Raw genomic sequence first — 27,401 nt, 5'->3', positions numbered from 1 at the left:
AAAATGAGTTGGTGTTCATGTGTGTATGTCTATGCGTGTTAGCCCAGGCTTTCTCTCTGCCTTTCTGCTTTACTGTTCTTAGTGTTGGCTTATGGCTTTGTACTTGCAAAATGGCATTTGGCACTCCAGTTATCACATTTATGTCCAAGACAGAAACAAAGGGGAAAGAGAGCAGTATTCATGTTAGTTCTCTTTTGTCAGGAAAGAAAAAGCTTGCTCAGAAGCTCTCACAGCAGACTTCTTCTTACGGTCTCGCCAGAGCCTGATACCATGACTACCCATAGCTGCAAGGGAATTGAAAGGTGGGCAACAGGATGCTCAGTTGGCTTAAGCCAGCCATAAACCATCACTTGGGGCTGAACACGTTGCTGTTGTAACAGAATCAGGGTTCAGTGAGCAAGGCAGAAGGGGTATAGTGAGTACTGAAGGGGCAGGTAACTGTCTGCCAGATAATCCAACTATCTAGCAGTGGGGACTGGAGACTTAAATTGTGATAATACTTTGTAGCCCTTCAAATGAGTAAGATAGAACTATACCGTGATACAGAAGACTATTCTCACTACATTGCTGATTTTAAAAAACAGATTATAGAAAAGTATGTATAGCATAATCCCATTTCTTATAAAAAATATAAGGGTACGGATGGAATTGTTAATATTAATTACCCAAGGAGTGAATAGACTTTCCCTTTTTATTTTATGATTTCTGTGTTTGGACTTTAAAGCAGGTATAATTGTGTAGTTAACTATGTGCAGTTGTACACATTTATGGTTAGTAGGACTGTAACACCAGGAAATGGGGATGCCTTCAGGACCCAACCCCAGGCATTTGCCTCGCCTTCATATGCCCAGTTTCATTTGCCCTCTATACCCATGACTTCCAGGTTGTTTGAGCCAGGATATATACCCAACTCAAAATGACCATAAATGCAACTTACCCATGATTGAACCCAATAGTCTTCAAACCTGGTCTCTCCCAGTTTACTCTCTCAGCTGGCAGCACCCTCTTGCCAGTTGTGTAAGCCAGAACCTAGGAGTCAGCCTCTGGTTCACTACCACCACCTTTTCTCCCCTAATTTCCAAAATACTAAATCAATTCATCGTCAGCCCTCACCTGGACTATTCCAGTAGTCTCCTACCTGGCCTCCCTGCAGTCACTCCTTCCTCCCTCCAGCCCCTACTGCAGACGTAGTATCTTCACAAGTTCTATTTCATCGTCTCCAATGGCTTCCCATTACTCTGAGGTCAGAAAACAAAACCCTAAGACCCTACCTGGTCTAGCCACTGCTAACTTCCAGTCCTGTCTTGTATCTCTCTCCCACTTGTTCTCTGGGCTCTGGCATGCTGGCCTCTTTTCCAGTTCCTCTCTCCTCTCAGGGCTGCCATGCCCTCTCATCCCAGGGCTGCCTCTATTCTGCTGTGTCTGGAATGCTGTTCTTCCCCACTTTTATCTAGGTAACCGACATATTCTTTAGATCTCTGCTAGTTGATTTTTCTTCAGGCATGTCTCCCTTGTTCCCTAAATTATCTTTGATAAATTTTCTTGAAAATCCATATTCTATTTACACTCCTTATTTTGGTTCACAGTTATATATTAATTAGTGTGACAAGTAGTATGATACTTGTCTAGCTAGATTCTTAAGGGCCATGTGGGCAAGACCTTGGTTTTTCTCACTATTGCATTCCTACTGCCTGGCACCGGGCTTGGCTTATACACTCACAGGCATAGAAGTGGAAGAGCAAGGTGGGTTTGGGGAACTGCAAGTGGCTTGCTAGGGATGGAGTTTTATGTGACTGAGGAAACATGGAAGGAACTGAAAGCAGTGGCTTTCAAACCATTCTGACCATGATCCACAGTACGAAATACAATTTATTACCACAGTTTAGTAAGTGAATGTTTGTGTGTGCGTATGTAACAGGTTTTATATATATATACCAATACTTAGCCATTACTTCATGTAATGAAATGCACTCTTACTTTTTTTCCAAGTCACTGATTCCAAACACTAAATAGATTTCATAATTTACTAATGGGTTGTGTCCTGCAGTTAGAAAAACATTGATCTATAGTTTGGTTTTCAAACTGTTTGACAGAACCTATGGCGTTGCCTTAGGAGCTGCAGCTGTGTATGTGTGTGCATGCTTGATGAGGGTGAAAGGGGTTAGGATGCCAAACTTAGAACTCCAGTTCTAATGCCATTAACCAGAATACATCTTCATTGATCTGGTTTTCAATTCAAGATTCCAGATAGATTCCATATGAACAAAGGTTTTCATTGCCTAAAAAGAAGGGTATGGGGTGCGGTGGGGCAGGGAGCCACTTACCTATAACCGTTCTACCATGTTGTGTTAAGAAATTTGGATTTTTTTTTTTTTTTAACAATGTGGAATTCCCTGAAGGATTTTAAGCAGGGAAGATTGCTTTATAATGGAATAACTGGCTGATTGAAGAGGTAGAGTGGAGGCTGGCAGGCCTCCTGGAGGGCTTGTTCCATCTATCACATGTTTATTTAGAACCCACCAGGTGCTGTACAGACCTGTGAAGGCAGGGACCTGGTTTGTCTTGTTCACAGCTATGTCTTCAATACCTACGTCAGGATTGGATGCTAGGAGGTACTCAGTAAGTGCTTGGTGGGATGGATGGAATACACACTTACGGTATGTTAGGCACTTCACATACATTATCTTCTTTATTCCTGACAGTATTTCATGAATTAGAAAACTGAGGCTTAGAGAGATTTTTGTTTTGCTCAAGGTCAAAAAGCCTGGTGACAGAACTGGGATTTAAATCTTCATTCTTTTCATCCCAGTGGTTAAGAGCACCGGGTAAAGAGTCTCACTGTCCTGGGTTCAAATCACACATCTGCCAGTCCTGACCTGAGTTTAAAAATGTATTTAAACATTTGTGCCTTAGTGTCTTCATGGGTTTGCTGGGAAGTTTAAGTGAGATAATAAGGCCTGTGTGGCACTGAGTACAGTGTTTGGTACCTAATAACCCTTCATGTATTAGCAGTTATTAGTATAATTGTGCCATGCTACCAATACCACGGGCGTGGTTGTAGAATCCTGGAGTGGAAATGGTGGTTATCGAAGCCAGGAGGTTGGGGGATGAGGTGAGTAAGTGGACAGGCCATCTTCATTCCTCGAGGTGATGATGGGAGAAAGGTGTGGACAAGAACACTGAGTCAGGAGCTGGATTTCTTCATGAGTATTGGAGCATGAGCAGGGGGTTGGTAATGAGAAAGAGAGAAAGGGCAGCAGCAACTGTAGATGACCCTCGTCATCCTTAAGGAAGGGGTGGATTCTGCATGACTTTGGAAAAGGAAGTATCTGTAGAATGATAGATCTAGCAGGTCCACGCTGGCTCTCACTGCCCTGTGGGAGCAGGGGAGCTGCAAGGAGAGCTCCAGGAAAAACTGGATTTCAGATACTCTTATATGAAGATCTTTCGACAGTGTGCATTCATTCAGCAGATAGCCATGAGGCGCTTTGTACAGGCTAGACACAGTTCTAAGCACTTGGGATGCAGCAGTAAACAAACCGGATAAAACTCCCTGCATTTTGGGGGTTTACATTTATTTCCTAGATAGTATTTGGTAGAATGTAAAGGTCAAGTAGTCACGTGAAGGCCTTGATAGTCCCCCAAAGAGTATTAATCCAAAACAGTTTTTTGTTCATTGAAAAATTTCAAAAGCCAAAGTTCTTAGGGTGGAGGGGGAAAGAGCAATTTATTTTTGTTGTTGTTTTAATGTTTTCAGATCTGTTTCCAAACTAGACCTTTTTTTCGGATAATTTATAAACTCTGCCTTCAAAAAAATTTTAGTCATGTTTTTGAGGGTTTAGGATATGTGGACAACAGTAAAACCTTACTGAGGCTGCTGCCCCTCATTTAATTATTTCCTCTAATTACCTGAGAATAATAGTAACTCTGCCTGCTCAGACATTTGGGTTTTGTGATTCTAAATCTGAACAATAGATCACTGAAGTACATTAGAAGCAAAACAAAGCAGCATGAATCAGATCACTGGAATCGGAGAACATGTAGATCAGAAAGTGCCTGGAGGATGAGCAGCAGACTGGCTGGGGAAGTTAATGTGACGGGAGGCCAACAGCATCTTCTGCTTGTGGAGAAAGAATGACTTCAGAAATTCTTCCAGTAAAGTTAGCTTTCTTCATCTGTGTGGAAATGCCATGGTATTTCAGTGCCCAGAAACCAAAAGACATGGAGAAGTTAGTGGAATATTATTAAATGTATTTTAACATGTGACAGTGTGTTACTTAGCTTCCAATTACTAGGAGATTTCAGAGGCCAGGAAGGTTGCCAGCTCATTCATCTGATCATTACTTATCTTGACCAAAGGCCCAGGAGAATATATACTGAAATAATAAAGCTTTCATTAGCATTTAATGCTTTTCCTTAAAGCCTTCATTTTAGCACTATGAAATCAGATTCCAGAGAATGTCATAATTAAGATTTTCATAAAAAGAAACATTTAAAACTATTTGAATATGTAATGACTCCCAGTACTACCTGAATTCATTCACATCATAAACCTACTAAAATGGGCTTTAATCTCTACTATGACCATGCTACCTTTACTTAACCTTAATATACAACACTATCAAGGCCAATTTATGAGCCACGCAAAAATAATTATCATTGCTTTATTATAATCACACCTTATTATCCAGAAAAGTTAATCTGGTTAATTATCTACCATATTCACCAGACTGGGCTCTGAATAACTGGCAGCTCTTTTTAAAAATCAAATTTTTCCTGGAACGATGAATATTTGCCAACTTAAGGATGTTTTAAAGAATGTGCCAGCAACTACATGAACTACCCCAAAAGAGGAGTTCTGGAAATGTTTTAAGCATGGAAGTAGTTTTGCAATAACTGTATCTTCCAAGGTGACTTCTTTGAAGGAAAAGTAGATGGATCAGTTTTGATATATTTACTTGTGAAATTATTTTGTAGTCACAAGTCATACTGAGTGTTGACTAGATTAACTCATTTGGCAAATAAGGTCTGAAATTTATGTTTTGATAAAAAAAGTAGTTCTATCATGTAGGAAAATGACTTGGCAAAGCTTTGTGACTTGTGTGTAGCTGTTCTCAGGAATCATCCCAGAAAACATGCTCTTTCTGAGGTCCTTGCAGAATGGTTTTGAGCTCCCATTCAGATCCTTGCAGCACATTTGGTCCCATCCAAAATGTCCACAGAAACATTTGGTCCCTGCCAAAAGGTCCTTGATATTTGGTCCTGTACCAGAATATCCATGGAGACATTTGGCCCACACCAACCCATCTGCTTAACCCTATGTGCTATGTACGAGCATATGACCAGCTAGGCTACTGAGACAAGGGTTATTGGTAATATAGCCACCACACAATTATTGGGCCAACAAAACATTATGGTATTTTTTACATATTATTAACTCTGTATAAATAAACATTATGGGCTATTTGAACCCAGGGATGTCTTCTAAGCGTGGACATTTTGACAGGACCAAATATCAAGGACCATTTGGCATGAACCAAATATACTCATGGATGTTTTTGATAGGACTAAATTGCAATGACCTTTGGATGTGAGCCAACTATTTTCATGGACATTTTGAACAGGACCAAATGTCCATTAATCATTCAGATAAGAGAAATAGAAGTCATTGTTACTGAGTAAAATAAGACCGGGATATTATTATATTATATTATATATTATATTAGACCCGGTCTTATAGTAAAATAAGACTGGGTCTTATATTTTTTGCTCCAAAAGATGCATTAGAGCTGATTGTCCGGCTAGATCTTATTTTTGGGGAAACACAGTAGCTGTGTGATCCTCAGCAGGTCATTTCACCTTGTTGAAGTGTGGGGTCCTCATTTGTGAAACATGGACATTTATACCTGGCCTGCCTATAGGGTGTTCTGAGTACAAAAGGAGTATAGTACATGGGAGCATGCTGGTAGTTAAGCTAAGAGTTAGTAGCTCAGTACTGTGGAAGAAGAAACTTGGTACACTATTATTTTTAATAGTAAGCATACGTAGGTGGTTTTCAACGTTTTCTTCTAAATCTGCAGTTAAGAAGAAAATACAATGAAAGCGAGCAACTAATTCACTCAAAGGTGGATATGTGTTTTGCTGTATTTCATGTAATAACATAATTGAGTCAAAGGGGACCTTAATGATCACCTCATCCATTTTCCCAACAAAGGAGCAGATTCAGGTTGTAGAAAAGTAGAGAAGTTCAAACCTTTAGAATCAGAATTCCTTGATGAGTCCACGGCAACAAGACAAAACAAAAGCCCAGTATTTCTGAATCTCTTCTGAAACATTAAAGACTCGAAACCTTAGAAACCCAGCCCAAACCAAGCTAAACGCTTCTCTTCTTCGGCCCCAAAGATGACAACTTAGGTGCCTAAAGGGCCATTGCTGTTTCAAGCTTGGTCATTACCCTTCTTTATCCATACTCCCTTCTCCCTGCCAAATTTCAACTTAAGGAAGCGACTGATCCCTTTACATCGTAGCAGTTCAGGAGTTGGGTTCGGGGCAGTCCGTGTCCCAGTTCCAGCCGTTCACCGCGCTAGTGCAATGCATGCATTGCGCTCAGAGGCAGCACCTGTGCTGCTATTAGCAAATCCAGGTACAAAAATCAGGGAAGCCCTACTGATACAGGTGAGGTGTATTACTGTCAGCCACCACTTGTGACAACTCAGTGATCAGGCTGTGTCACAACCACAGAGGATGAAGCAATCCCTGGAACCCACCCGTGCACTCTCCACTCCCCACTGTTTAGCTGACATCAAGATGCCAGCTCCGCTGGTTGGTCCTGATAGCCCGTGTGCTTTGCCAGGAGAGCCAGCAGAGCACTGAAGGCCAAGGAAGTGGACTATCTGTTGAGGAGGCTGAAGTTATGTGAGCCATCATAGCCACTATCTCCCGATAGTGGACAAGCCACTCGGATTCATTTTTCTCCTGTCAAATGATGGACTTGGACTGGACAAGGGCTACATTTCTTTCAAGGCTTTTCTGGAAGTGGGGATTATGTCAGCCCTTGTGGTAGAGGTTTTGTTAATTTTAAATTAAGGAAGCTGAATGCTGATGGTAATTTGCAAAAAGTAATTTTTTATTATAAAAGTAATTCATGTTTGGTATAAAAAATTACAACCATGCAATAGTATATAAAGCAGAAAGTAAAACGTCTTCCCTTAACTCCCCAAACCAGCATCAGTCATCAGTCAGGCTAACTGTTCTCCCGGGCCCTGAACAGACTATTCGGGCTTCCATTAGCCATCTTTCTTGAGGGAGCAGTTAAGATTCTAAAAGTAAATCATTGCTTATTTTAATTGTTCTAACAATTGGTGAAATAGAAGAGTAACGTTTGTAAAATAGTTTTTCTTCTAAAATGTGCAAATTCGGATCTTACAGCCCAACTTACAAATCGACATGAAGTTAAATGTTAGTACTTGAGAGATAACTTATACTATTATTAGAGAAATGTAAAAAATGCAAAAGATAGACAAACAAAATACATTAAAATATTACTAGAACTTTTACCAAAGTGTCAGGACTGTGTGTGGGGGGGTATTTTTTCCTGCTGTTCTTCAGATTGGGGCATTGCATTTGTGTTACTTGTGTAATGAAAAAAATAGTTTTAAGAAAAACATTCCGGATAATGACATGCTAGTTGATTAGATTCAAATCAAACAGCCCAATAACTGACACTTATTAAATCTTTATTGACTAAAGAGCTTTAAAAATTATTACTGCAATTTCCTTATAGGCTATTATTTTTGTTATGAATTCTACTCAGAATTAAAGATAAATGAATAGTTGTATTAATAATTATGAGAAGACTAACTTGTAAAAATCTTAAACACATTGAGTGGGTTTGGTGCCTCAAATATTTATTAAGCAGTTTTATGCAAGGCATTGTGGGAGTAGGATGAGTGAACTCCATCCCTAACCCCAAGGCCTGAAGGTCTGGCAAGAGAGATGAGACAAGAACTCACATAGCCATATGCTAGATGGCTTGTTCTAAGTTGTGAGATACAAAATGATATGAGAGTCCAGAGAAGTAAGTAATCATCTCTAAATGAGGAGGAACCAAAGGAAAGCTTCATGCAGGTAGTCCAATTTGGGCATGGTCTTAGAAAAATGAGTAGAGTTTTTCATACTCAGAGATTGAAGGAAATTTTTAAGTGGAGGAAGAAGATGAACAGAGGCATAGAGGCGCCAAGACCAGGGCATGTCAGGAGAAATAAGGAGTCTAATTTGTCTGGAGAATGCATCATATGTGGGGAGGGGACAACTAAGACTAGCGCTAGGGTGGGGGGCGTGGATGTTAGGCCACAAAGTCGAAGCTTTTAGATGGGGGACTTTTGAGCAGGAAAAGTGACATAATCAACCTTGGCTCAGGACGATTCTTTTGGCCAAGTTGAGTGTCAGGTAGGGGACAGTGGGGCAAACAAAGATGGTAAGATGAACCAAAGATGAATTATAAATGGGGCCTGAGCTCGATAGGTGGCATGTGTAGGAAGACGGGTGTGATATTTTTTAGAAATAGACTCAGTAGATCAGGGGCCTAGGGTAGGATTCAGTGACACTGGAGTTCAAATCCCACTCTGCTTCTTAGTAGTTGTGTGACCCTGAAGACATTACTTAGCTCCCATGAGCCTGTCTCTTGATCTACAACATGAGCGTAAGAGCGCTTATGTCATGGGGTAGTTGCATGGTAGGCAGTTATTCTTGTAAAGCATTTACCATGGCTCTGGCACATGGTGAATGCTTAGTGTGTGTTAATGTCACTGATGGTTCTACCTGGAATTGGAGTTAGGAAGGAAACCTGTCAGCCAGGTGACCTGAGTAACAAGGGAGACTGTACAGCACTAGGAGCCTGGCATTTGGAGGCAGAGACTGGATTTGTATCTCAATTCTATTTACCAGCTGTGATCTTATACAAGCTACTAAACTCCTATGTCAGTTTTCTTAGCTGTAAAGTTTGCATAGTATTAATGCCTCCCCATGGAGCTACTATGAGAATAAAGTCAGGTAATACATGTAAAGTGTATATGTACCTGATACATTTTAAAAGTCTAGTAAAGGTTAGGGGTGGTGATAGAGTTGAAGATTTGCCCCTTCCACCAGTAGTGAGAGGATATGCGCGCAGAGGGAGAAACATGCATCAGAAGATCAGAAGATTGGATATGGACAGACCTCAGGGGTGGGAGGGAGAACACTCAAGGCTGGAAGTATTCAGGAGTTGCTGGGACAGAGGTGATTATTGCATCTGTACAGGTAGATAAGTGCAGAAATTGGCCTAAGGAAACAATCAGACAAATACAGATATAGGACATTATAAGACAGATGGCTGGGACTCTTCAATAAGTAAGTGTCATGGGAAAAAAATAGTAAGGGGGCTGTTCTAAAGGATTATAATCAAAAGCAATATACCTGTGTTAACTTTGGACCCTGTTTTTAAAGATAAAATGATTCTTGGGACAATTGAGGAATTTTGATGAAGGAAATTGTATTTTTAGGTATGATAACTGCATTGTAATCATGTAGAACGATGTCTTTATTTTTAGGAGATGCATGCTGAAATACTTAGGGATGAAATGTCATGTGTGTATGGAGTGGTGGGAAGAAAACGTACATATGGAAAAATGTTAACTCCAGTCCAGGTGGATGGTATATGTGAATATACATTGTACTAGCCTTTCAACTTTTTCTGGATGCTTGAAATTTTTCAATATATAAAAAATGAGAAAAAACAGACCTGAAGAAAAATCATTTGGGAACCAGTGTACATAAGGAAAAGGCATTCTCTGGAGGAAAAGCAAGTTCCACCTACCACAGGAGAAATTTCAAGAAGTGAGAGATTAAGCAAAATGAAGGCTGAAATAAGTCATCATATTTGGCCAGATTGTGGTGGCTTCTTAAGAATCCAGTGTAGCATGGAAAACTGCAGGAGTCAAGACTGGGGAGGGAGTACAGGCAGCAAAGGACTACTTGATCCTCCTTGGGTGGCGGTTCACACGAGAGCTTCCAGGCTGGGGAGACTAGGATACGGGGCATTTCTAAGAGGAAGTCTGGGGAGATGGAGGGAATGAGACAGAGGCAAGGAAGTACACAAGCAAAGACCCATGGATGAAAACATGGGGAGGTTGTCTCTGGTAAGGGGGAAGCCTTCTTTGACCCAGAAGTGAAGAGGACGCAGAAGGGGAAGGAAGAGCCCTTCCTAGCAATGAAGGATGAGGTCATGTGTTGCTAATAAGGAGGCAAGTGTGAGGCAAAAGTGGGAAGACTGACCACAGCTTCCCCTGGGTCTGAAACTAGAGAAGAGGCTGAGGTGAGAGAGGGTGTACTCGGTATCGTGGTGCCAGCTGGGAGCAGACGGGCTCTAGGATTGTCCTGCCGAGGCACTAGAGAGGACGGGGGTAAAGGGCAGCTGTGGAAACCAAGTGGCCGCCTTTTCAGAACTTGATGCTGGGCAAAGACGGCTCATCGAAGATTTACTCATTAGGAAACGAGTAAAACTCTTTTGGGTAAAATGCTTTATCCTCATTTCCATGGGCGCTCTTCCCTGGGTTGCCACGGCTGGTGTACAGACATGTGCTGTGGTAATCTCTGGTGTCTACGGAAGCGTCCGTCCTTTCAGTCACTAGGGACACGGCTCCGAATAATCTAGGTTCCAGGCGCTGCCGGCGCTCTCCTTTTCCAAGGCAGTCGGAGGAAAACCGCCCCCTGCACGGACGCCCACTAACGGCCAGCAGCTTGCGCCGCAGGCACCCCAGGCAGCCGCGGAGTGGAAGTGATTTCCGGTTCTGCTCTGGCTCCCACAGTGTTTTGTCACGGCCCGTATTTAAGATTCGTGTTTAGCAAGGGGCAGCGCCTGAGATCCACCTTCCAGGTGAGGCTGAAGACGCTGGTCCGCGCGCGGCCCACACCTGAAGGAGCGCTGCCCTGGGGCCGGGGGAGCGGCCAAAACCTACAGGAAGACTTTGGTGATAATGCAGCCGTCCCTCTCCCCCTCGGGCTCCTCTTTGAGCGCAGTCTGCAGCGGGGTAGCGGCGAAGGCCAAGGCATCTTCACGGCGGGTCACTTCCCGCAGCCGCGCCTGCAGCGCCTCCCTCTCGGCCTGCAGCTCCCGCCGCACCAGGGCGGCCGCGCGCTCCTCCTCCTGCAGGGCCCTGCGCCTCCGCTCCAGGGAGCGCTCGCCCTGCTCCACCGCCGCCTCGCGCCGCGCCAGCTCGCGCTCGCGCAGGCTTCCACGTACGGCCAGCGCGCCCATCTGCTCCAGGAGGCGCGCCCAGTCGCCCTCGGCGGCTGCAGCAGCGGCCGCGGCGGGGCCGGGGGCCGGCGGCGGCGAGCGGCCGGCGGCGCTCTTCTCTAGCTCTCGCCGGTGCACGCTCTTCAGGTGCCTCCACAGCGCCGGGGTGCAGGCGTGGAAGCCCGGGCCCCGGCTCACCTGCTCCCCGCACAGCCGGCAGGTGGCCCAGTGGCCCGACCCCTGTCCCGGGCGTGCGGGGGCCAGATGAAAGTACCCCCAGGCCTCGGAGTATGGCGCCCCCAGGCGGCCGGGAGGCGCCGGCGTCAGGCCCGGACACGGGCCACCCTGCGCTTCAGCGTCGTCAGGCCCACGGGTCTCTTCCATGGTCACTGCCAGCTCCTCGCTTCTCATCCTCTCTGCAGCGTCTGCATACCGAGGGGAAAAAAGGTAAGAACAACAAAATTTTATGTACATAGATACACACACACACTCAAACACAACTTCTATGACTATCGTCGGCCTGTGAAGAAACACCATGCCTCCCTTTTATTGCAGAAACAGTCCCATGGTTAGTCTGGTAGACACCTGGGTTTCTTTTTCAGTATTGTTAACTGTTGATTCCTAGGAAAAGTGTTAAAAATGTCTAGCCCTCTTTTCTTAACTAGGAATTCTCTTAGAAATCAAATGGTACGTGTACTAAAGATGGGAAGCCAAGCTTCTTAAATGTAAAGCACTAGCTATGTAAGTGCTGTATCTATATTATTTTTTTAATTTGTTTTTTATTTTTCAAATACAGTTGACATACAATATTATATTAGTTGCAGGTGTACAATATAGTGATTAGATATTTATAGGAGTTTGGAAGTGATCACCCTGCTAAATCTAGTACTGATCTGACACCATACATAGTTATACTGTTATTAACTATATTACCTATGTGGTACTTTACATCACCATGGAGATTTTTATAACTGGCAATTTGTATGTCTTAGTCCCTTCATATTTTTCACCCATTCCCCCCAAACCGCCTCCCATTTGGCATCCATCAGTTTGTTCTCTGTACTGTGAGTATTTGTTTTGTTTATTTTGTTTTTCAGATTACACATATAAGTGAAATCATATGATCTTTGTCTTTCTCTGTCTTATTTCACTTAGCCTAACACTCTCTAGGTCCATCCATGTAGTCACGGATATCAACATTTCATTCTTTTTCATGGCTGAGTAATATTCCACTGTATATACTATGTACGACCTCTTCATTATACGTTTGTCCATTGATGGACACTTAGGTTGCTTCCATATCTTGGCTGTTGTAAATAATGCTGCATTGAGCAGAGGGGTGCATATATCTTTTCAAGTTAGTGTTTTGGATTTCTTTGGATAAATACCCAGAAGTGGAATTGCTGGGTCATACGGTAGTTCTATTTTTACTTTCTTGAGGAACCTCCATTCTGTTTTGCGTAGTGGCTGAATCAATTTACAATCCCTTTTGTGGTTCCATATAAACCCAGCAGTTCACGAGGGTTCCCTTTTCTCCACATCCTTGCAAACACTTGTTGTTTGTTAATTTATTAATGAAAACCATTCTGACAGGTGTGAGGTGAAAACTCACTGTAGTTTTAATTTGCATTTCCCTGATGTTTAGTACTCTTGAGCATGTTTTCATATGTCTGTTGGCCATCTGTATGTCTTCTTTGGAGAAATGTCTATTCAGGTCCTTTGCTCATTTTAATTGGATTGTTTGTTATTTTGGTGTTAAGTTGTATGAGTTTCTTATATATTTTAGATATTAACCCTTATTGGATGTATCATTGATGCATATCTTCTCCCATTTAGTAGGTTGTCTTTTTGTTTTGTTGATGGTTTCCTTTAATACACAAAAAAAACTTCTTAGTTTGATGTAGTCCCACTTATTTTTCTTTTGTTTCCCTTGCCTGAGGAGACATATAAGAGCAATGTCAAAGAGTTTACCCCTATGTTCTCTTTTAGGAGTTTTATGGTTTCAGGTCTTACATTTAAGTCTTTAATCCATTTTGAGTTTATTCTTGTATATGGTGTAAGAAAGAAATCCAGTTTCATTCTTTTGCATATATCTGTCCAGTTTTCTCAACACCATGTATTAGAGAGAGTGTTTGTACCCTACTGTATATTCTTGCCTCTTTTGTCATAGATTAATTGACCGTATAGGCATGGGTTTATTTCTGGGTTCTCTATTCTGTTCCATTGATCTACCTGTCTGTTTTTTGCCAGTACCATGCTGTTTTGAGTATTATAGCCTTGTGGTGTAGTTTGATATCAAATAGCATGATGCCTCCAACTTTGTTCTTCTTTGTCAAGATTGCTTTGGCTATTCAGGATCTTTTGTGATTCTATGTGAATTTTAGGATTACTTGTTCTAGTTCAGTGGAGAATGCTATTGGTATTTTGATAGGGTTGTATTGAATCTGTAGATTGCTTGGGGTAGATGGACATTTTAACAGTGTTAATGCTTCCTATCCATGAGCACTGTATATCCATCTATTTATTTGTATCTTCTTCAGTGTCTTACTGTTTTTTCAGTACAGGTCTTTAACCTCCTTGTTTAAATTTATTCTTAGGTATTTTATTCTTTTTGATGCAATTGTGAATGGGATTGTTTCCTTAATTTTTCTTTCTGACAGTTCATTATGGGTGTATAAAAATGCAACCAAATTCAAAATATTAATTTTGTATCCTGCTACTTTAATGAATTCATTTATTAGTTCTAATAGATTTTTGGTGGAATATTTAGGGTTCTCTGTACATAGTATTACATCATCTGCAAATGGCAGTTTTATTTCATCCTTTCCAACTTGGATGCCTTTTAATTTTCTTGTCTGACTGATGTGCCTAGGAATTCCAATACTATGTTGAATAAAAGTGGACATTCTTGTCTTGTTCCTGATCTTAAGGAAAAAGCTGTCAGCTTTTCACCATTGAGTAGATGTCAGTTGTGGGTTTGTCATACATGGCCTTTATTATGTTGAGGTATATTCCTTCTATACCCACTTTGCTGACAGTTTTATCATAAATGGATATTGGATTTTGTCAAATGCTTTTTCTGCATCTATTGATATGATCATATGAGTTTTATTCTTCATTTTGTTTATGTGGTATATAACGGTAATTAATTTGCAGATACTGAACCAACCTTGCATCCCAGAAATAAATTCCACTTGATCATGGTGTATGATCTTTTTAATGTATTGCTGAATTTACTTTGCTAATATTTTGAGGATTTCTGCATCTGTGTTCATCAGAGATATTGGCCTGTAATTTTCTTTTTTTATAGTGTCTTTGTATGGTTTTGGTATCAGGGTAATGCTGGTCTCACAAAATGATTTTAGGAGGCTTCTTCCCTCCTCTTTAATTTTTTGGAATATTTTGAGGCTAGTTATTAATTCTTTGAATGTTTTGTAAAGTCACCTGTGAAGCCATCTGGTCAAGGACTTTTGTTTATTGGGAGTTTTTTGATTACTGATTCAGTTTCATTAGTAGTTATCAGTCTGTTCAGTGTTTCTGTTTCTTCCTGATTCAGCTACAGAAGATTATATGTTTCTAGGAATTTATCCATTTCTTCCAGGTTGTCCAATTTGTTGGCATATAATTGTTTGTAGTATTTCCTTATAATCCTTTGTATTTCTATTCTGTCAGTTGTCACTTCTCTTTCCTCTCTGATTTTATTTATTTGGGCCCTCTTATTTTTTCCTTGATGAGTCCAGTGACTTTTCAAAGAACCAGCTCTTGGTTTCATTGATCTTTTCTATTGTTTTTCATAGACTCTATTTCATTTTTTTCCCATTCTGATCTTTATTTCCTTCCTTCTACTTACTTTAGGCTTTGTTTGTTCTTATTTTTCTAGTTCGTTTAGGTGTAAGTTTAGATAGTTTATTTGAGATTTTTCTTGTTTCTTGAGGTAGGGCTTTATTGCTATAAATTTCCCTCTTAGAACTGCTTTGACCGTGTGCATAGATTTTGGGTCATTGCATTTTCATTTGTCTCAAGGTATTTTTTTATTTCTTCCTTGATCTTGTTGTTAACCCATTCACTGTTTAGGAGCATGTTATTTAGACTCCACGTGTTTGTGTGTTTTTCAGTTGTCTTTAATTAATTTCTAGTTTAATACCATTGTGGTCAGAGAAGATGCTTGACAGGGTTTCAGTCTTCTTATATTTATTGAGTGTTTTTGTGGCCTAACATGTGGTCTATCCTGGAAGAAATGTTTCATGTGCACTTGAAAAGAATGTATTTTCTTCTGCTTTGGGGTGAAATATCCTAAAAATATCAATTAAATCCACCTGGTCTAATGTGTCATTTAAGGCCAACGTTCCTTGTTGATTTTGTCTGATGGCCTATCCATTGATGTTAATGGGGTGTTAAAGTCCCCTACTATTACTATGTTACTGTTGATCTCACCTTTTATGTCCATCAATATTTACTTTATAAATTTAGGTGCTCCTACATTGGTTGCATAGATGTTTATAAGACTTATCTCCTCTTGTTGAATTGATCCCTTTATCATTATGAAATGCCCTTTTCTGTCTCTTATTATAGCCCATGTTTTGAAGTGTATTTTGTCTGACATTAAGTATTGTTACTCCAGCTTTTTTTTTAATTTACATTTGCATGAAATATCTTTTTCCATCCCTTTGCTTTCATTCTGTGTGTGTCTTTCAATCTGAAGTAGGTAGGTCTCTTATAGGCAGCATATGTATGGGTCTTGTTTTTTAACCCATTCAGCCACCCTATGTCTTTTGATTGGATCATTTAACTCATTTACATTTAAAGTAAGTATTAATAGTTATTGTAGTTATTGCCACTTTATTGTTTTCTGAGTGTTTTTGTCATTCTTTTCTGTTCCTGTCTTATTTTCTTCCTCTCTTCTCTTGTATGTTGATGAGTTTCTATAGTGTTGTGTTTCGATTCCTTTTTCTTTCATTTTTGCAGATTTTTGTATATTTCTTATAGATTTTTGTTTTGTGTTTACCATGTACTTACCACATATACCAAACTGTGTTTATTGCAGTCTGGTTTAAGTTGATGGTCGCTTAAATTCAAACTCATTCTAACATCACTATAATTTTTACTCACTCCCTTCACATTTGTTTTTGTCATTATTTTTCACTTCTTTTGTATGTGTCTTTGTGTGTATTCCTTAATTTACTGTTGTAAACACACATGATCTTCCTACTTTTGCCTTTTAACTTTTGTGCTAGGTTGATTGACTGCTTTTTCTAAGTGTTTGTCTTTGTCAGTGAGAATATTTTTCTTTACTGTATTTTCTTATTCATATTTTCAATCTTCCCTTTTCTACTTGAAGAAGTTCTTTTAACATTTTTTTAGTACTAGGTTAGGGGTGATGAACACCTTTGGCATTTGCTTGTCAGGGAAACGTTTATCTCACATTCGATTCTAAAGGATCGCCTGGTTGTGTAGAGTAGTCTTGGTTGCAGGTCCTTGCTTTATCACTTTGAATATTGATGCCAATCCCCCAGCCTGCAAAGTTTCTGCTGAGAGATCAGCTGACAGTCTTATGGAAGCTCCTTTGTACGTAAGTAATTGCTTATCGCTTGCTACTTTAAGATTCTCTCTTTAACCTTTGGCATTTTAATTATGATGTGTCTTGGAGTGGGCCTCTTTGGGTTCATCTTGTTTGGGACTCTCTGCACTTTCTGGACTTGCGTATGTATTTCCTTTACCAGGTTAGTGAAGTTTTCGGTCATTATTTCCTCAAATAGGTTTTCAATCCCTTGCTATCTCTCTTCTCCTTCTGGTACCCATGTGATGTGGATGTTGTTAGTATGCTTGATGTTGTCTTAGAGGTCCCTTAAACTCACTTCATTTTTTAAAATTCTTTTTTCTTTTTGCTGTTCTGACTGGGTGTTTTCCACAATTTTGTTTTCCAGATTGCTGATTCAGTCCTCTCTCTGCTTCATCTAATCTGTTGTTCATTCCCTGTCGTGTATTTTTCATTTCTGACTTTTTTTTTTGTGGTTTTATCTCTTTGTTGAAATTCTCACTGAGTTCATCTATTTTTCCATTAACTTCATTGAGCATCTTTATGACCAGTGTTTTGAACTCTGTATCTGGTAGATTACTTGTCTCCATTCCATTTAGTTCTTTCTCTGGAGTTTTGTCCTTGTGTCCATCTGGGACATGTTTCTTTGTCTCCTCATTTTGGCTGACTTCCTGTGTTCATTTCTATGTGTTAGGTAGGGCTCCTATGTCTCCCACTGCGGCCTTATGTAGTAGCTGTCTTGTGGGCACCAGTGGCACAGTCTCCCTGGCCACCTGAGTGCTCTAGGGGTGTTTCTTGCATGGATTGTGTGTGCCCTCCTGTTGTAGTTGAGCCTTGATTGCTGCTGGCGTGTCAGTGTGTGCGATTGAACTTCAGGCTGATTGGCTGTGAGGGCTGGCTGTGACTACAGAGGATTAGCTCTTGTGTGAGGGCTGACCTCACGGGATGAGAGTTGCTTTTGTGGGTCTCTGGTGCCAGCCAAGTCCACCCTTTGGGTGTGTGGTTTGTGGAGGTGGTTGGGTGGTCCTCTGGTGTGGTCTGAAGCTGGCCATGGGGTATGTTGGTTCTGGAGCCTTTTGGGAGAAGCTCTGGTGCAGGCCAAGATCCTGCTGCCATTTGTGCCAGGTTTGTGGCTGCCTGGTGGTAGCTACAAAGTGATCTGCAGTTGTTTGCCACTTGTGCTGGGTTTGGATGCACTTGGGAGAGGCTAAGCTGTGAATTGAGGCCAGCTGCCACTATTTTCGGGGTTTGGGACCCTTTGGTGGGCACATGATGTGAGCTGAGGCTAGCTGCCACTTGTGGCAGGCTTGTGGCCACTTAGTTGAAGCTACCATTCCAAGTTTGTGTCAGGCTTGGGGTCATCTGATGGGAGTTACAATGCAATTTGAGACCAGTTGCTGTTTGTGCTGGCGTTGGGGCTGCTTAGCGAGAGGTACAGTGCATGCTGAGGCCAGCTGTGGCTGGGTTGGGTTTGTAGATCTTTGAGAGATTTTAGGAAAGTCAGCAGCCTGAGCTGAGGCAGGCCGCTCATGTGGAAAAGCCACTGGAAATGGCTCGGGCTAGGCGTGTGAGTTAGGTGTGATAGTGTCTCAGGGAATCATCGGGGCAGAGCAAACAGTGTTAGCCAGGTTAATGGGGAGCACAGATTTGGTGCTCACCTGCACGTGCAGGCTGAATGGAAGGAGTGCTCAACAAAAGAATAATGGCACATGCCAGCACTTCCATCCTGGGGAGAGCTGCCCCAATCTGTTTCTCCAACACTTGCCCTGAAGCGAATCATTTTAGTTTCTCTGTGTATGTCCCTACTGCCCCTGCACTGGAGCCCAGAGTGAGTGAGTATGTGAGCAAGTGAATCTGTGCATGTGCCCTTTAAAGGGACACCTGGGTCTACAGCAGCCCTCCTCACTGGGATCCCATCCCTGCTGGTTTTCATAGCCAGATGTGATGGGGACTCCTCTTCCTGGCACTGGTGCCCCAGGCTGGGGAGCCCAGTGTGGGGCCGGGACCCCTTGCTCCTAAGGAGTGATCTCCGCAGCTGAGATATTCGAGATTCTTAATTGCCACACTTTAGGTGTGGGACCTGGCTGTTCTGTTTCTCTGCCCCTCCTACCTGTCTTATCATGGCTTTTTCTTTATATTCTTAGTGATAGGACTTGTGTTCAGCTAATCTTAAGGCAGTTGTCAGTGATGGTTGTTCCATAATGTAGTTGGAATTTTGATGTAGTCATGGGAGGAAGTGAGCATTTATTTACCTACTCCACCATCTTGACCGGAAGTCTGCTGTATATATGTTTTAATTAGTTTACTCTGCTCTCCGACAAAAAAGTTATTGTCTTTTCAGAATAAGAGCAAAGCTCCCTTTTGTATTCTTCTCTCAGTGTTGCAGAGTAAACTTTTAGAGAGGAGCAGAAAACAAAGCTTTAGGAATGAAAACTTTGTTTCTTTAGGAGCAAAAGTGCCCAAGGTTGTTCAGTAGTGAACAACCTTTTAAAAAGTTTCAATGAGGGTACTGTTTTTCAAGATAAAAGTATCTTTGCTTTGCAGTTTTCAAAACAGTGTGCTTATGAGAAAATTGACACTACTAGAAGCCATTAAAACGCTTTTAAAATTTGCACATTTAGAAAATAGCAATATGAATATACAAAGCAGCTTTCTAAACTTTTACCTTTAAATTAGATGGTGGGCCATGTCCTGAAGGCCTTGGGGTCCCTGTCATTGCCTTGGCATTTCCAGTCAACTGAAGTTCTCAGGCAGAAACACTGCAGCATGATCCCTGAGTTCTGAAGAAGCATCAGCAGTGCTAGGAGTAAATTCAGAGGACAGATAGCTGAGTGAAAGACATTCAATTAAACAGCCTTACAGACAGATACTAGAAATACTAGGTAACACCTTCAGGGGTTACAGACAGATACTAGAAATATTAGGTAACACCTTCAGGGTCCTTCAGGGGTTTCTTTTTTTCAGACCTTCTTGAAGGTCATAGAACAAAATTCATAGAACAAAATTAGTTTTCTATATTGCTATTCCCACCTAAATGTACTCCTCTATATATCTGCAAGAAATATAGCTTGGTCAATACTTTTAATTAAGGAAGAAAAGTAAAGAAAAACAATAGCTTCTTGCTTTGTCCAACAAAATATCTGTGTTAAAGGTACCCCAACACAACACAGCTACTATTATTGCAAAATATTTTCTATTAGGGAAACAATTTACCACTGCAATAAGCTAGCAAACAAGAGGGAATAGAAAAGGTGAAGTTATTCTTTAAGAAATAACTTCACAAAGAACCAAATGTGTGATTCTAGACAAATTTTGCTTTGAAAATTTAAGAATAATGAGAGAACACATGATAGACTCTTGAGGTCATCTGAGAGCTTATTTCAGGAAGAATATCAAGGCTGAAGTGGGAAAATAATGCTCTGTACAATAGCCAATGCCTGCTCATATTGTCAGGTTTTGAACCAGCAGCAATGAGATGATGAAGTTCCAGGATTTCTTTTGTTAAATGCAGCTAGGAATGACTGAAGGCAAAGATGAGAACAAGAAGAACAAGTTGCTATAACAGTAGAATCTAGTATAAGATTTTAAATCAATTGTTAATAGTCTTGTTACAGATGAATTACCATTTTCTAAATCTCACTATTCTTTTTCCAACCAAGCAAGTCCACTCAGGATCAGGCATGACATTTAACATATCTCTCACATTTTGAAAAAGAACAAATTTACCAGATCAATAAAAAAGACAAGTACCAGGCCTCTTCTAACAATAGAAATAGCTATTTTACATATCGTCTGATACAACAGGCATTGATTTGAGTATAGTTACTCATGATGACCAATTAGTATAAAAGCTCTTTAGAAATTAAAGGCTAGATTTCCCCTAGAGACTAATTAAATCTCTCAAGTCCCCAAAGTGGGGAGTGGTGGGATGTGGAGGGGAATGACAGACCACTTTCAAGGGTAATTTTTTTATGGTTAATAAAAAGAACCAGATGTTAGTCTTAGAAATGTTTTTTGTTATCCATCTTTACCTTAACTTTTTTCTACACTTCTTTTTCCTTTATTTATTTATTTATTTTTTACAATTGTGTTTCCTTCTACATTTGAATCATCTTTCCAGAGCTGTTTTTTTAAAATTACTGGACATATACAAAAGTGAACAGAATAGTATAATGAATCCCTATGTTTATTTTATGTATAAAAAGAAATTTTTTGTAGAAAAAGTTTGTCTATACTATCAAGACTGTCACTTTATATTCTGAACTGGGGGTTGAAAATTGCATGTAACCGACAGACTCTCTTACCTGTGCCAAAGTCCAAGAGTAATCATTACTGATGTGCCCCTAAAAGTGCCAGAGGTGACCAGTTACTGTCATGCTTTACCTCCCTGCAAGATGTCTCTGGGGTTCTTCAAAATTGGGATGCCCAGAGGCATGCCACAGGCATGACATGAATCTATTATAAGGGTTAAGGGAGGCACACAGGTGATTTAGACTTAGTGGGATGTCTCACCTGAGCTAGGGATAAGCAATGCCACAAATGTCGGCCAGCGCAGCGCTGCCCCTCCAAGGGTGGCAGAGGGACCTTTGGTGGCCTTTGCTCTTGGAGGTCTTAACCAGTGGAAGGCAGCATGGTACAGGCCTGCCTCACCTTCTCAGTCCTCCGCACACAGCTACATTCTGGCTCAGGACCACCTTCTTTTCAAAGTCAGTAACTAAAGGGTGACCAGCAGTCTGTGGCTGCAGGCCGTAAGGGCCTGCCTACCTCTGATAAATACCCCTGAGCTCATTTCAACTGCCCCGCTAGTGCAGAGCGAGAGAAGCCTCCCAGTCCACCATCTTTGCTCGGAAGAGAAGCCTTAGAATCTTTGGGCACAATTCTAATACATACAGAACTCTTACAAACTTAAAAGAAAGAGACAAAGAACCCAATAAAACCGGTCAAGAAATACGATTTAGGCAGCTGACCTAAGCGCAAAATCAAATGGCCAGGACCCTTGAGAAAAGATGCACAACATCACTCACATTCAGGGAAGTGCTATTAAAGTAACAATGAAGCCTTATTTTATTAGGTTGGTGCAAAAGTAATCGCGGTATTTGCAATTTGTTTTTAACCTTTTAAACCGCAATTATTTTTGCACCAACCTAATACCGCGTTTCCGGGAAAATAAGATCTTATATTAATTTTTGCTCCAAAAGAGGCATTAGGGCTTATGTTCAGGGAATGTCATCCTGAAAAATCATGCTAGGGCTTATTTTCCAGTTAGGTCTTATTTTCAGGGAAACAGTAGATCCATCACAGTAACAAAAATGAAGAGGTCTGTCAGCTGAAGCTAGAAAGGACGCAGAGAAAAGGGTACACTCATGCATTACTAGTGGAGATGTGAAGGCTTTACAGAAAGCAATGTGGCAATTTCTACAAATTAAAAATAGATATAATCAGGGATTCTACTCCTGGGAATCTGTTCTGTAGCAGAACTAAAAGTACTAATATGTAAAGTCCTACGTATTAGGATGTTTTCAGTACAGTATTATTTAGAATGGCAAAAAACTAGAAAAAAGGGAATGCCCATCAGTAGAAGACTGGCTGGGTAAATGATATATGGCCTCACCAGGGAATATTATGCAGCCATTAAAAAAGGGTGGATCGGAGTTGCGACAGATAACCTAAGGGGATTTCTGGAGGAACTTCAGAGAAAAGCAAGTTGCAGAAAAGTGTGTATGATCTCATTATTATTAAATAATATATAGATCTGTCTAGGACATGTATATATAAAGCAAAAGAAAGAAGGAAACACACTATGGGTTGAGGGGATGGCAGCTGATGTGAAAAGAGGTGAACACAAAAGAAAAAGAGGTACTAAAGAAAGCATGCACATGATCATGTGTATACATTTAGTAGAGTATGTATATGGCAGGACCTATACATAAATAAAAACTAATTTTATACAACAGTCCTCAGGCATGTGAACACAGGCAGGGCTAAGCAGCCTTAACTCTGGAGGCTGGCGGGGATAGTCCTGTGTGGCACAGTGCACTGCCATCTGGCCCTGGAGGGAACCCAGTGTGTGGGGTTGCTCCGTTTTGGGTGGTTTGCTATGCTCTGCGTAAGCAGAAGGTGATTTTATATCCACAGGAAGTGGAGGGTGCCATGGGAGAGTAGTCACCTCACTCATCTCCCTGGCATAGGGCAGGCACTCAGGGGACGCTGCATAAATGCAAAGAACTGGACTCTGGTTCTTAGAGCCGGCTCCCCATCTCCATATCCCCATCTGTCCAGGGAAACGATAAGCTTATCTGCCTCTAAACTGGTGGCTGAAATCAGATAATGCAAATGACCTCACTGTTGGACTCTCCAGTGCTATATAAATTCAAGGCATGAACGAAAAGAAGCTACCACTATTTACTACTCCAACATGCCCACATGAAGATCTTAGGGGCTAAAAGGCAGTGTTATTTTTCTCTTTGACATTCTATTATTCAGTACAGCAAGGTAGTTTATGTTGGAAGAATTCTCTTGGGGATTTTTCAATACAAAAAGCAAATAAAAAAGAATCACAGATTCACCTCCCCTCCGCAACCAATTTTATTTTCACTTCCTAAATTGACTTTCAGTAAAATTGGTTGCTTATCCCTCAGGTAGAAGATGATAAGGAGGTCTGGTTGGCTGGCGTCCTGCGATATGTGTTTCTTCCTTATCAAGTAACCAACAAAAATGCACATCTCTTAATTGGATGGTTAGTAAACAAGAATAAAATGAAAAAAGAGCTCCCTTAATTTTTTCCTGAGACAGTTTTTAAACTACCAGAAAGGTGCCAATGACTGTGATTAATTTTGCTTACCTCCATTCACTCCATCCACTCTTTCATTCCAATGCTCACTGTGCACCAGCTCAGGGTCAGACACGTGCTTACTGCCCAGAAGTTAGTTCCTGCCCTCTGGAAGCTCTGTCTGATGGTGAGAGATGCTTCCAGCAATAATTGTGATTCCTATGATAAAGGTTCACGTGAGGGTGAATTCCATCACACAATGTCCACCGTGGGGAAAGAGTGGGCTTCGGGGGCTCTAACAGAGGTTTATACAGACACTGCCGCTTCAGCACCCCTTCCCTTCCCCACAATCCTTTGGGTACAAAATTCATTAAAACACATTACCACTGGTGCTGACTCATAAAATGCCAATGCTTAGTCATTAACAGGCTTCCAGGTTCATATTTTAAAATAAAATTTCTTGAAACTAAGTAAAATCACTGCTAGCATGAAATTAACTTGACAGTGGAAAATTCTGAGTCCACTTTCAGGGGAAGAATAGTGGATTTTAGTTATTCCATGGAAAAGGAGAGAGTATATTGTTGGTATAACACCTCTAAACTCTCCTGTGAGTTTCATTAAGTATCTATTATCTAAAAGGGATGATAAGTCTAAGCCTGTGGAAGGTAATAAGTTTAATTACCTGTACATTTGAAGTTCTATTTGAAGTTCTCTGAAGTTCTAGTCTTCCAATAGCCTATCAGATTAAAACCCAGATTCGGCAGTATGATCTCCCTGAATACTAATATAGAGAATAAGGGAAGAAGTCAAAACCTGGAAGAATAATTGGTGTAAATATGAGTATACACACATAGTGTACAACATTGAGAATCATCCTATAAACCATCCATAAAAGTTAATTTTACTATTTTATACTTATGCTTGTACACATAGAAAATATTAGGCATGCTAAAGGCCAGAGAACCAGGTAATATTCTCAAAAGGAAGTAACAAATAAATTACAGCTCTATTTGTCTTTCCATAGTCAAAGATACTCGCTTCAGTAGGATTAATCTGCCAGAGTTATAAACAATTATGTGTAGGTTCAATTTGGATCTTAGGTAAGGAATTAATACTAATGTGAAATCTACACAGACTTGTATGGAAACACTGAAAACATTTTCATTTACTTCATCCACCAGTAACTTAAAGCAGAAAATAATTAAAACAAATAATTAGCCTTGACAATCCAAGTATCAAGGAAAACACAATTTATTCATCTGTTATCTGTCCATCTTTGTTGCAATATTAGTTTACAGGCATGTATTAATCTATTTATAAACAGATCCAGACTATTAGAAAAATTAGTCTGGAATCACCAGGCTGAAGATTTAACTGAAGTTAAAAAGCAAGTAAAAAATGCCTCCAAACTATAAAATGGATATGTGGGTCAGGGAATAAAGGGTCAAGTGAAAATATATGGAAAAAGGTTATTAAACATGGACTGTAAAAAATTTATTGGACCCAGAGTTATTTATCTGGTGAATCAGAGATGTTCTTTAAATGTCGTAAGCTGAACTCTTAGATACCTCTACCATTAGCTAAAAGGCTAAGAAGTAGTCTCTATTAATGCATTTTTTTAAATGAAAATTACAAAGTGTTCTGCCTTAAAGTGGACCTATATTTCAGGCCTACATTATTTATTATATATGTCCCTAAAAATAAAGGTGTTGATTAATTTTATCTGTGAAAAGCATAATTTTGTATGAATTAGAGGGGTTTTAAGCTGCACTTTGAAGGGCTTAACACAAAGATTTTACAATTGAGAATTACCTGGTTTTGGCTCTTGGCCCTTTAAACACATTGTTGAATATTTTTTGTAATGTATTGCCTCAAGCTATGTTTTGGCCAAAAAGGGTGTACAAATAACATTAATGAAAAGTGCAGAAAATAATCATCCTAATTATGTCAATTTATTAACCTATTTCTACAACAGTTTCTATTAAACACTCTATATCTTTGTAGTCTGGACTAATTAAAAGTTCAGATGGTAGCAGGTATCCTTTTTTTTCATGCAGGGAAAAAGAAGTTTGCTTGGTAAGCTTCAGGCATTTGGTTAGTGTCAGTAATTACAGCAAATTGCTCCCGTATACTATTCTGAAAGGATCAGAGAATTCTTTTGTTTGAGCACCATGGAGGTGGGGGTAGGGATTCTTGTTTGAGCACCTGGCTCGCATTCCGGTTTTTCCTCCCCCAAAGTGGGAAACATTAAGAAAAGTCTCAATTACAGAGGGCACCCAACCACTTGGACACTGTTAAAAATCTTGAGTGAAAAATAAGTCAATTTTAAGAGGGAGCAGATGATTTTCGATATTCCCAAACAACTTTTTTGAGAGGAGACTATAGAGGAGCAGCCATGAGGCAAGAAATTGAACAGCGGCCTTTATGCAGAATCTGAGGCCAAATGCATCTTTTACAGCAAGGACAACCTGATCACAGCGAAGGAAGGGCGCGACCAGCCCCCCACGCACGGGCAAGCCTGTAACAGTACAGGGCTGCGGTGTGTGCCGTTCGCGGGCTCACCCGGGTCCGGGAGGCCCGGGGCTGCTCCCCAAGCCTGCTTCACCAGCACCCCCTCCCCCCAGCCGACCGCGACCCCCCAGTGGGGCCTGTGCGAGCCCCGGCCTCGCGCTGGCCGCGCTGAGCGAGCCCGGAGGCCCACACTCACTCCATCCTCCCCGGAGCGTGGCGGGCGGCGTGCTGGGAGTGTGGTGTCGCCGGTGCAGTCCAGGATCCCCGCAGACATTTTGTCCCGTGCGGAAACCTCCGCTCGTCCCCCTTAAAGAAACAGCGCTCGATTCCTGCGTTTGTGGGATCAAAGGGGGGGATGCTATGTGTGATCTGTAGTTGAAAGGGATGGGGAGTCACTCCTAAACCATCTAGGTCCACGAGTGACAGACTTGTGTTTGCCAAGGTTTAGAAATGATATCGTAGCTTAGTGATTTTTTTGTTTAAATGTCGTTTTTGTTTTATACCTTTCCATTAACCTTCCAAGACCTGGATTCCCCGTGTGAATCTCTGAATGCAGCTTTCATCCTTTCAGGTTCCAGGTGTGTGACGGCACGAGTAGTTAGAAGAAATTCCCGGAACCAAGGTCTGGACAGATAAAGGTAGGGCTCATTGTGTTCACTAAAACTTAATAACACTAGTGTGTCAGTCAGTTTTTGATAGATTATGATGAGATAACCCCCCCTACAACTCAGTGATTTACAGTAACCAAGATTCATTTCTCAAGCAAATTACATCTGCTGCCAGTAGCTTTGGCTCTACTCCAACAGTTTCCTTTATTCCAGGCTCCCGGTAGAAAGATCAACTTTTTGGGACACACTTACTGTGTGCTGGAACCAACTTTGAGGGAAGAGGATCTGATTTGTAGTGTTTGCTACATCCGTGATGTAAATAATCCCACCATGGCTGATTTCAAGCTCCTGAGAGTTTAACAAGTGGCTTGCCAAGTTTCAAGAAATGTTAACAGTCAGGTCTTAACACACTGTTGGCACATGCTGCTCTTAAGCAGCTCACATTCTATTGGCCAAAGCAAGTCACGTGACAAAGCCTACTGTCAATGGGGCCAGAAAATACACTCCTCTCTTAAGGAATCCATGTAAATCACATGGCAATGGGTAGAGGTTGTATAATCCTCTTAAAAAGAGGACAGGGAATAACTAGTTACAATAATATAACCCACTTTACGTGCGTTGGTTCAGGTAATTTTTTAAAGGCTCATCCTTTCTAGAAACTAGTGTTTCAAAGGCCATTAATGGAGTTTCTCTTTACCATTTCAA

The 27,401-nt window shown here is 41.0% G+C and overlaps 1 protein-coding gene across 2 annotated transcripts; it reads right to left on the bottom strand.

Annotated features, from left to right (window-relative positions):
- Positions 1 to 7,104: 7,104 nt before the first annotated feature.
- Positions 7,105 to 26,421, bottom strand: ZBED3 (zinc finger BED-type containing 3). Of its 2 annotated transcripts, none has more exons than XM_081053517.1 (5): positions 26,285 to 26,395; positions 24,260 to 24,390; positions 23,650 to 23,796; positions 19,474 to 19,608; positions 7,105 to 11,697 (listed from the first exon to the last, which is right to left on the bottom strand). In XM_081053517.1, the coding sequence occupies exon 5, from the start codon at positions 11,681 to 11,683 to the stop codon at positions 10,991 to 10,993; it is 693 nt and encodes a 230-aa protein (XP_080909643.1). In that variant the 5' UTR covers positions 11,684 to 11,697; positions 19,474 to 19,608; positions 23,650 to 23,796; positions 24,260 to 24,390; positions 26,285 to 26,395; the 3' UTR covers positions 7,105 to 10,990. The 2 variants fall into 2 exon arrangements, with proteins under 2 accessions (XP_080909643.1, XP_080909642.1); XM_081053516.1 differs by having other exon boundaries at positions 7,107 to 11,697; positions 24,260 to 24,358; positions 26,285 to 26,421.
- Between the last annotated feature and the right edge of the window lie 980 nt (positions 26,422 to 27,401).

The sequence above is a fragment of the Rhinolophus hipposideros genome (genome assembly GCF_964194185.1).
Source record: "Rhinolophus hipposideros genome assembly, chromosome: 7".
In the NCBI taxonomy this organism is placed as follows: domain Eukaryota; kingdom Metazoa; phylum Chordata; class Mammalia; order Chiroptera; family Rhinolophidae; genus Rhinolophus; species Rhinolophus hipposideros.
The sequence above is the reverse complement of the archived record's forward strand: the minus strand, read 5'-3'. Positions and strand labels throughout refer to the sequence as shown.

Coding starts and splice junctions, on each gene's coding strand:
- ZBED3 (XM_081053516.1), bottom strand. CDS start 11,683: ATGAGAAGCGAGGAGCTGGCAGTGACCATGGAAGAGACCCGTGGGCCT.